Genomic DNA, 10,857 nt, shown 5'->3' on the forward strand with positions numbered 1-10,857 from the left:
GTAGTTTTTTAACGGCATGTGATCAAAATATAAACAAACGTTTCAAAACAGAAACAATAGATGAGTAATTAAATAGGTAGTTTATCCCAAAAGGGAAATTGGCCAGAACAATATAGCTTAGATGGAATTAGTCTTGGAACCCTCTATATAAAAAGAACAAGAATGTTTATGTATCATATTACATTACCTGCAAAATCACCCACTATTTTTGTCAGTGTAATTAAAATTCTATATAGCCCTTACTCCCAACCCATACTCTTCATTCGAAGAAAAATGATCGAAATCCGCAGCACCACTGTTTTCCAAATTTAAAAACATGTCGTATCCGACACTCGCTTCAAATCCGGAAAACATATGAATAACACCCTCCTCCCACCAACCAATTTCTTCTGTTTCAAGACACTACTCTTAATGTGCTCAGAATATGACTATTTGCAAAATCTTTTATACTAAGAAGATAAAAAGGAAACACAGGTGCTGGGATTTCGAATTCCAATTGTATAATTTGTGTAAAACACAAAAAAGCTGGGATGAGAAGAGCAAACCCTAGCCAGTCGACCAATTTATCCATTTTCTTGTGGCTTCTATTCATCTTTTCTTCACTTGCATACTTAATATCCGAAAAATCAATATGCAAGGATTATGGTTTTAATTAACTAATCATCGTCGTCTGTTATCAAAGCAAATGAGAGAGGTTTGAACTTGTACCCATCACCGTGGTAGAATTTGTTCTGAAATTCCACCCAGTGAAGACGCAGGGCGTGAAGGAAAGCACTGAGGGTCTCCATCATGAGCAGTATGAAAGCAGTTGCGAAAGCAAACACCGCAAGCCCAACTAATCGAATGATGAAGCTGTCGTACCTGTAATAATCATTCCTCATCGGGTCATTATCATTTACCCATAGAACAGTTACAAGGATCAAGAGAGTAGTGAATGCTTAAACACATTGGGCATGTGAAAACATGGCACATATTAGCATATAGAGAATCTACTTTGTGCTATCCGATGAAGTTATTCAATTCACACTCAAAAACTGTAACCTCGGAAAGAGAACATGAAGAGATGGACAATGTTGAAACATGCACCATGTAGAACAGTCAAAGAACTCACCCCCATGCAAGTAGTAGGACTTTCTCGTAGAAAACAGTTGATAATTCAGAGTGCGCCAAACTGTAACGTATTAGAAGTAGACATTAACCAACAGATTTATTTAAGAGATGGGTGCAACACATTGAAACTCAGAAAATCATAGTTCCTACCTCAAAGCCCAAAGTCGAAGATACGATGCCGTGTTAGAGACAGCACCCAGAACAAACTCGATGGAGTGTATCATTTGGTGCACAAAAACCTCACTAAAGTTGAACTCCTCATGATGTTGACGTGCAGAATCAGGTTCCACATCAAGATCAAACTCGGATGTACCAAGCAAGCCATAGGTGCGACCTTGAAATCTCTAATACATATTGAAGGAAAAAAGTTCAAATAATCAACAAGACATTCATTCGAACTATTCCAAATTTATTCTAACAGAAGAAATAGCAAATTAGGATTAAGAAAGCAAGACCCAAGAAAGGCCAACCACAGTACCTCAGAATTAAGCTTCTTCAAAATAAAAGGTTTAGGAAAGAGCATCCATGGGACCGCAACTAATGCCAGAAGAAGCAATACAATCTGCACAATTTAAGCAGAGCAATAGATTGCTTAGAAGACTTGAAATACAATAATAGTCAAATAACAGTATGCAACAGTAGCCAGGAGAGAGAAAAACACACCTGAAGTGCTCTTTGGCCCCAAAACAACTCATTATCACCAAGATCATCGGTGGGACTCAAAAACATATAGATCATCACATGGTAAAGGTCCGCTTGAGAACCAGTGCACCACTTAATTATAATGAGCAATGAAAGATACCCAAAAAGGGAGTTGAGAAATATCATCTGTGGCACAAACTGATACCTAACATTAAGATGCAAAGCAAGCTTCAGTTTAATCCCTTTAGGAAAGCAAGTGGAAAACAAATCATAAGTTAGAGCAAGAAACACACACCTAATATCCAAGGAGTTGCGGAAAAAACGTGCATTGAAATAACTTAATATAATTCCTAAGTTCATCTGGGCCACACCAAGCAAAATTGACATCTTCATTTTAAGAGAGTTGAGAAAAGGCAACTCTGAACGACTTCCACGCCAACTTGGATCCACACCAAATGGGTATGGATCACGAAATTTAACTAAACCAGCAGTCTGAGCATCACTGAGCAACACAAAGAATAATAGCAGTGAAGTAATAAAAGTAGTTGTGGAAAAAAGAATAACTTTATTTAGGTATCTAAAAGCAATGATATAAACCTGCAAGTAGCATCTCGGCATTTGTAAGCAGAACCACCAAATATGTGAAAGGGAACAGAGAAGAATTCGTTGTAAATTAACCCACAATAAATTGAAAAAAGTGACATTAAAAGGAGTACATAGCGTCCTCCAAACAGCATTTCCATAAAGCTTCCAAGCTTCTGTAAGGTACCAAATGAGCAAATTAGATTACAATAATTACTAGCTACAGATGAATTAACAGATATGAAAATAACAGAGGAAGACATCAGAAACGCGGAAAATCTGTTTAGACGATATTCATAAACCTGTATTACAGATTTAACGAATCAGACAAGTTTATGCAGTATGTTATCAATAGATCAACCCAACGGTAGAAACCATCAGTGAAGAATTAATGAGTAACTAAAATAAAATGTAGCGCCGTGTCATTGTTAAAGCTCTAACAGTTCCAATGAGAAATCCTACCCATTAAAAACAATATCTAGTCCATATTGTTATAACAATGTTTCTACCATACACATAAAGGTTCGCCTGTTAATTTCAACTCTATACATATATGTTTGCAAACATGCCTGAGTGCTGAGCCTGCTTTCTCGAGTGATGAGGACCAATGCTCCCAATAACAAGCATATTCCATGACCCCAATCACCAAACATCACCGCGAAAAGAAATGGAAAAGTAACCACAGTGTAAACTGCAGGATTTGCCTCCTGATATCTAGCAACACTGCAAAAGTTCCAATGTCAGTATTCTGATAAGTTATATAGGTAACAAGTAAATGTGTCACTACTAAACATATAAATCGCATATCCTGAAGTCACTATGACTCAATGAATCATTGAATAGGTCAAGAATGCATAAACTAGCAGTTATAATATGGAGATGCTTCAACTTTTGACATATTATAGCGTCATTGCATAAATGTTCTAACAGCTATAACTGTTAGGAACCAAATCATGTTGACCATGAAACAGGTGTTTTCCCCACTAGCATAATATATCTGCCATCTAAAACGCAGATCATCCATATATATATGAAAGCATATACTCAGGTATAATTGAATACAATAAGATTCTTAATACTGGAGTAACTGGACAACCATCATATTTAAATTGACTAGTTTATACATTTTTTCTATATCAACAAAAAGCATGTCAGTCATAAGTTAAAGCAACAAATCATCATGCTAGAACTCACCCATATGCATCGACAATTTCCTGATAAGCATTTGTGAAATGGTTTGTTCTGAAATATGTAGGAGGTGATTCCACAGCATCCATCACATGAAAAATTATACCTAGTTGCGAATTGCTATCAAATGTTGCCCGTTGCAGTGCTTCTTGAATCTGTTAGGCAAAAGAACCTACTTCCTCAATTCTAAGGCTGGAAAGCTCCAACAGAAAATAAAGAAGGCGGAGAACAAAAACACAGAAATTAGATTGATGATGCATAATGAGATACCTGAGCTTTTGCAAATATAGGGCACCATCCCTCCCCAACAAGACATTTTTTAGTAACATCAAAGTTCAACATATTCAATGTATCATATACAGCTTTCTCCCTTCGTACCTAGTTTAAAAAAAGAAAAGTACAAGCTTCTCAGTTGATAATATATACAGCAACATACCATACGGGATTTTTATGCGCTAATTTAGGTATTTTGCACTTTTTATTTTTGATATTTTGCACATTGTGATGTTCATTGCTCCAGCAAATTCACTAAAGCACATCTTACCATGCCCATCCATTGTGTTAGATGGTAACCAATTGAAGTCAGAGCTTTATTTCGATGGCGAATACCAGTATCCAATGTGGTCTCCAAGTCAGAAAGATGTGACGAGACCTGTACAAAAAATAAATATCAACTGGAAGAATACAGATTTCCATTGTAACTCCAACAATAAAAACCATCTCAAGCATATTTATACACAAGTGTGGAAGATAATATATAGCCACACTAAATTGAAGTTTGCATTATTGACTCTTGAATATTCCAGAATAAAAAATACGAAAAAGAAAAATCAGAGATGTTAGGCCATCTCCTCAAAGAATCAAGGCACATCATTTTAGGCCTGGTTGTGAAGATCAAACGAACATTAACATAATTGTATTTAATTCAAAACATGATTTGATTAGTATAATAGGCACAATATATATATATATATATAATGGCAATTTCCAGACTTTTGCTTCGATGTGTCAAGAGGGTTCATAAAATAGTTAACATCATGACCCTGCACTTACTTCTCTAGTTATTTGCCTTTGTTTAGTAATGTCATCAGGAACAGGGTAGCAATTAGCAGCAAATGCTTCACAAATTTTCAAAATCTTTGTCCTTGCCTGTTCCCCAGAAAAATGAACTACAAATACTGTTTTCTCAACCTGCAATGATGAACCAAAAAAAAAATTGTAAAGATTCTTTCTTTCGACATTGCAAGTCTCGCAACCTAAAAACAATACCATAAACATCTTTGGACGAAGACAAACCATAGATATAATATATCAAATAACAGTAACAATTTCCAAATTAAAAGATAGCTGAAGCAAGAATTAACAACATAATTGATAGAGCTAGGGGGGGGGGAATAAACAAACCATTTCACCAGTTAGAGGATCCATAATTTCTTCACTGGCCGGTGCCTGATTAAAAAGCATATTGCCTCTAGTAGCACGAAATAACATCCTCTCAAATCTAAGAGCCTTGGACTTGCAAATAATTCCACTTACGAATCTTAAACCAGATTGGTCTGCAGGCCTCATTTCCTGTAAAGTGAATAATCATATACTAGATGAAACCAAAGTAATAGGTTTGCGAAAAAAGTAATTTAATAACAGAATCAACAAACACCTGCTCAAGTAATGATGATGTCTCAACATAATCATTATTAGAGAATACATTCTCACTTAATTCCCTTTCCGCAGTACCTTCATGGTCACTACTTGGCAAAAGAAAACCACATGCCTGGAATTTGAGCAAAATGTATGAGAAAGCATCCAGTATTCAACATAAAGATTTCAACCCAAATCTTTCCAAAAACGCAACATTAAAAATGGAAACGGAAAACAGCATTCACCTCATGTGCTACTTGCCTTGCTATCATATTATTCTTCTTTTTAATTTTTCCCTTCAGTTTTGCAAAGTAATTTCTATCATGTTTGATGGAACAAAGAGAAACAGGACAGGTAAAAAGCTTAACTCTTTAACAATGGCTTGAATATGAACTTGATACAAAATATGGAAGTACTTATTGCTAAACCATGGACAGCAACACAATGGCTTCAGGAAATCAACCAACTGGAGGAATAATTAAATATTACAGATTTTACCTTTTCAGTAAAGAGGGTGCAAATAAAGTAGGATACAAAAGACTAACATAGCAATTTACAAAGGCGTTTAGAGGAGGGAGGAAAGAGAGAAAATGTAAAACCCTAACATGACTGTATCAAGTGAAGACTGGAAAGAAATTGATAAATAAATGCAAGAAATGCTCCCAAGCACATTAATATCTAATAACTGAGGAAAAATGAGTCAAGAAATTCACCTTTTGCAAAACCAACTTGAACTCAAGGAGCTCATTGTATGTTTGTTGAAGTTTTTCACTGTTGGCGTTCATTTCAATTAGTTCATGCTCATGTTCGGCAAGTTGTATCTGAAATTGTATCAAACACAAAATATGATACACTTTATCCACAAAAGACTACTATATCTTATATTAACTATTATTACATTCAATAAACTACAACTTTCTGTCACTGCTGGAATAACAAAATGGAAAATGCAAAGCAAGTCAAAGGGGGAAAGGAATCATTATTTGGTAGGGGTAGAGCAGATGAACCTCTAATTCTTCCAATTCTAGATCTGGCTCCACAACAGGGTGTACTGAAGATAGTAGACCAGCTTTACTAATTTGATCTTTGAAAAAGCGTAGCTTTCTTGACATTTCTCCACAACGCTTCACCTGTTAAGGCCTCTCAGAAATTAAAGTGACTACTGTAGATGATAATCACAAATCACTCAGGTTGATTCACTTTAATACTACAATGTATATACAATCAATTACACAAGGATATATCTAAAGAATTGGGAGATTCTCTCATTCAACTGACCTTACAAAGTTATTAAATAATACTTGATATTTGCTCAATAAAACAAATATTTAATAATTGATTAGTAGGTAGGCCAGAACATATAGCACAAAACTTAAACTATGCCATAAGTACATACCTGATTAACAAAGGTTCGTTGGAAAGGACTTTTCTCAGAGTTTAGCTGCCACAGAAGAGGCAAAAGTATGTAACCATTAGCATATTCAATTGATGGTTGCAAAAGTAACGTCCTGAATTTAGCTAGCAACCAAAACACAGCCAAATGGTTATAATACCAAAGGACCATTTTACCAGAACAAGGAGATGACACGGTAAACAGTCTTAACAACTTCTAAAGCAAAAAAAGATAATTAATTAAAAAATCACCAAAAATCCATCAGAACATGTATGCTGAGAACATAGAAGCAAAAACAATTCAGAACTAAAGATATTCAAGATTAGTAGACATTTGGAAATATTTTCATTCCCAAGAAAACTCTCTTGATATCAGAGCACCAAGACCGGTTTACAGTACATAATATTAATGCAATATTATGAAAATTCTAGAAAATGGTTATTTCCAAATTAAGGTCTCAATAAAACAGTCTTTAAGGGGCAGGTTGTCTAACCCTTTAACATCTTCGCAGTAAGTTTCAACTTGTTATCAGTCATCACCTAAATCCAGACTCTTACACTCAACCTTCACATGCATGAAACCGACAGATTTTAATTACAAAACCGATATACATATGGATAATTTTAGTTTACCAAAATTTTTTAAATGACTTTCAGTCATTACTACTTATTCATAATAGAAACATTTCTTCCTGAAAAAGTAACATATTTTGAATCCCATGCTCCATTCGTATAAAATCAGCAAAAAAACTACATTTTATCCGCTGGATTAAACACCAACTCAGCTAAATTGCACTTCTATTTAGGTGGATGAGGGTTCCAACTTTGGACTTGTAAGCCCACCAAAAGCTAATTTATATGTTTTATACCCGAATAAAGCTTAATGCAAGCTCTAAAGTTACCACAATATTAACTAAAAAGGAAATCAGTACAATCTTCTCCAATAAGTTCAAAGATAAGTCCTAAATAAGCTCAAATTCAAAAATCTCTTGAACCAAGCCAGAAACTACCTTGTAATTATCAGAAACCAAAACTCGATCATTAAAACTTCCTTGCTCTGAGTCTAAGTCTATTGTATCTTAACAAGATCCAGCAATTCCAGCAAATCTCAAATCAAACAGGGGACTGACGCATAAACTCAATTCAGCTAAGATCTCACGCACTCATAAAATTCAACCACCAGAAAAACACCAAATCAATGACCATATTCATATTCGCATTGACTCCAACAATGTGAATATGCAGCAAAACAATAGCAACTAAATGAATCAAATAGCAGGCTCTCTTACATCATCTGAACGTAAATTTCAACTAAAAAAGATCAATTACATTTACTATTGGTGCCAAAGAAAAATCAAATCAAATCCGGAATTCTCCTCAGCGAGAATTATTCGAGAAAAGGTTAAAACTAAAGCAGCGTAAAAAGGAGAATCAGATCTGAGTAAAGAGAGAAGTACATCACGGAACTGGAGGAGACCGATTTCCCCGAGATAAGAAATGGCTCGGTGAGCTGACTCGACGGGAATAATTAGTTGAACAAGCGTCATTTTCTCCGACCGCATCAGATCCATCGACGGCAAGTTATCTAAGAACTTCTCTGTTCTTTCCATTTTCTCTCTCTTTGTCTCTCTCTCTCTCTCTCTCTCGAGAATCAAACAGAAAAAAAATGAAGTTTGGATCTGAGACTAAGAACGTTTGCCTTCGCTTGGTCTCCCCGTCGCAGCTGATCGAAAATTGGAAATTTCAGAATAAATTCGCTTCCTCTTTTTCAAGTGGAATTTTGAAACATGAAAATTACTAAAAGGAACTTTTTATTCTCAGTTCCTTTGGGTTTTTAAGTTTTTCAGTGGTATAACTTTAAATTTACTCTCTATACTTTATAAAGTCTCTAAAATTAGTTCATTTAGTTTAACTTATTAAATTTTGGCCATACTTTATTAAATAATGAGTTTTAAAATTAGTAATTCAATCATTTATATTCAATATCATTAATTTATAAGTAAAAATTTAATAAAAATTAATAATTCAACCATTTATGAAAATTAGTAAAAGCAAGAATTCAATAATTTGTATACAACAAATTATAAATCTTTTGTTTAGCAACAATTGGATGATTTTTTTATCTTTCATAAGTATGAGGACTAAAATTTGAAAATAAATAAAGTAAAAGAACTAATTTCAAGTTTTGTAAAGTAGGGATGAATTTTCGTGGTTAGACCTTTTTAATTTTTTATTTAGTTAAAGTGGGAATTGACTTTTGAGGTCAGAATCCATCGAGGAATTAGGTGGGTTGGGCCCAATATTGCTTGGTTTTGGAGGTCTTTTTGCCCAATAAGCCACTTGGGTTTTTTATTTAGCCCATTAGGGCATCTATGTTTCTTATTTTGGAGAATGCAGTAAAACCTATAGTGAATCCAAAACTCGCACCACGAGGTGATGAGTTCAATGAGATATATTATTTTAATGGACCTAGATGAGTGGCTCCCATGTGGATTATTTATTTATTGAAATTAAAGAGATTTGTCACCTCAACGTGACGAGTCTGTTTAAAAAAATTAAAAATTATAAAAATAAATTTAATATTAAAACTGAGAAAAAAAATTCATCATCTCGAGGTGATGAGTTTAATTGAATTCAAAAAAATATATCCGTTAGTCGATGGGAAACATCAATGGTCATATTGCAACGATCACCATGGAACTCGTCACCTCGAGATGACGAAATCCGGAGGTGACGAGTTGACACTGTCGTTTCAATGTCAAAATAAATTCATTTTTCTCAATTAATAAATAAGGAGATACGTAATATAGAGAAATAAGGGTCGAATCCTCAGGGACTTAGAAAATCACAAATTTATGTTCGAATGGTTTTTAACCAGGCGAAAAATAGTAAAATGAGGGGTTTGCAATATGAGATTTAAATAGTAAAAATGAATAAATAAATTAAAGTAATTAAAGTAAAAATAGGATGATGAAGATTATGAATAAATATGGTAAAAATCGCCTCAAGCTTCGCTTTTGATTCAATTTCCTTTAGATCATCGAATAAGATTTTCTCTTCGGGATTCACGTCGGTTACTTTGTCTACAAGGGCTATCCCCGTGACTCTATCTTGTATACCGAACACCCAAGGCAATCTTTGATTCCGACTTCGATAATTGATTCTAACGACATCAATTATCGTAGATCAGTTACCGTTTAAGTTTGTAGCGTCCGACTCGGATTGTTGCTTCTATAACCGTCAATTCCGATCTCAATTCTCTCTTGGCGAAACTATCTCGCCAAGTGTGTTCCCAGGAAGTCGAATTGCTTTCTATAAGCTGAATCTTCCTCCCACACATTTAATCGCAACAACCTCTTGACCAAAGTCAATCTTTGATTTTGAAAACTGTTTTGATTTTGAAAAATAAGCGCAGAGGTTGAGAGAGATATTCTGAATATATTAAGGGGCCGTTTCAATTCTCTCGTTGGAATTGAATCATCACGACAACTCTCGACTTTTGAAAAGTTTAGCTAAGCATGACAAAAGTCATACTTAGCATTTTGAAAACAAAGCTTGAAAATAAAAGAAAGTAAAAAGAGAAAACTTTAATAAAACTAGAGAGAAAAGAAGAATGTAATTTGAGTGATGAGTTTAGGCTTACCCCAAATGGGTATTTATAGCCTCTCAAAGCCTAAAGTATAAGCAAAGAAAATAATAAAATAATACAAAAGATAATTGTTTTTAAATTTAAATTCAAACTTAAACTAGTCTCCTAATGCAATTCTATTCGTCAATCTTCCAGAAGGCGTGCGGATGAAGTCTTCTAGAAACTGCTGCTTACTGGACCTTCTAGAAACTGCCACATCATACCGCGTCGTGCCCAGAGTCGTACCCATGTCTCCAGCCTTGACCAAATAATAAAAAAATACAGAATTTGCCCGTTTTGTCACAAATTCTGGAAAGCAAGAACCTGTACAAAAATAAGTATAACACGACCAATTCAGTAGCAATAACTCCACAAAATCAAAGAAATAACGAGGAAAGATTAAAGATTTTGAACACTCATCAAATTCCCCCTCACTTATCTCATGTTTGTCCTCAAGTATGATTAATCAAATTAGTCAAAAATTTTATTTACCGTTCTTTGTCAAGTCTCACATTCAAGGAAGCAAGGTAGAGACCACAATAACTATTCTAGTCAAGAAATCAATCAATTGAACATCACCAATTGGAGCAAGTCAAGTGCAATTGTAATATCCATTCATTTATTAATCTCAATGCTCATAACTCAACACCTTATCGGGATTCACTCAAATCACTCAA

The 10,857-nt window shown here is 34.5% G+C and overlaps 1 protein-coding gene across 1 annotated transcript; it reads right to left on the bottom strand.

Moving 5' to 3' along the window:
• Nucleotides 1–457: 457 nt before the first annotated feature.
• On the bottom strand, nucleotides 458–8,323 carry LOC120165838 (V-type proton ATPase subunit a1-like). The gene is made up of 18 exons (XM_039175277.1): nucleotides 8,010–8,323; nucleotides 6,557–6,601; nucleotides 6,168–6,290; nucleotides 5,874–5,981; nucleotides 5,180–5,293; nucleotides 4,927–5,094; nucleotides 4,576–4,713; nucleotides 4,067–4,174; nucleotides 3,793–3,900; nucleotides 3,529–3,677; nucleotides 2,904–3,057; nucleotides 2,350–2,510; nucleotides 2,048–2,254; nucleotides 1,774–1,957; nucleotides 1,589–1,672; nucleotides 1,261–1,454; nucleotides 1,112–1,171; nucleotides 458–861 (listed from the first exon to the last, which is right to left on the bottom strand). The coding sequence occupies exons 1-18, from the start codon at nucleotides 8,160–8,162 to the stop codon at nucleotides 657–659; spliced, it is 2,463 nt and encodes an 820-aa protein (XP_039031208.1). The 5' UTR covers nucleotides 8,163–8,323; the 3' UTR covers nucleotides 458–656.
• Between the last annotated feature and the right edge of the window lie 2,534 nt (nucleotides 8,324–10,857).

The sequence above is a fragment of the Hibiscus syriacus genome, unplaced genomic scaffold (assembly GCF_006381635.1).
Source record: "Hibiscus syriacus cultivar Baekdansim isolate YM2019G1 unplaced genomic scaffold, ASM638163v2 tig00111614_pilon, whole genome shotgun sequence".
Lineage (NCBI taxonomy): Eukaryota > Viridiplantae > Streptophyta > Magnoliopsida > Malvales > Malvaceae > Hibiscus > Hibiscus syriacus.

Excerpts from the sequence above, each read along its gene's own strand:
- LOC120165838 (XM_039175277.1), bottom strand. The coding sequence starts at position 8,162 with ATGGAAAGAACAGAGAAGTTCTTAGATAACTTGCCGTCGATGGATCTG. Across the intron at positions 5,982-6,167 it reads TAGAATTGGAAGAATTAGAG|ATACAACTTGCCGAACATGA; the intron begins GTTCATCTGCTC and ends ATACAATTTCAG. Across the intron at positions 1,172-1,260 it reads CTTCGACTTTGGGCTTTGAG|TTTGGCGCACTCTGAATTAT; the intron begins GTAGGAACTATG and ends AATACGTTACAG.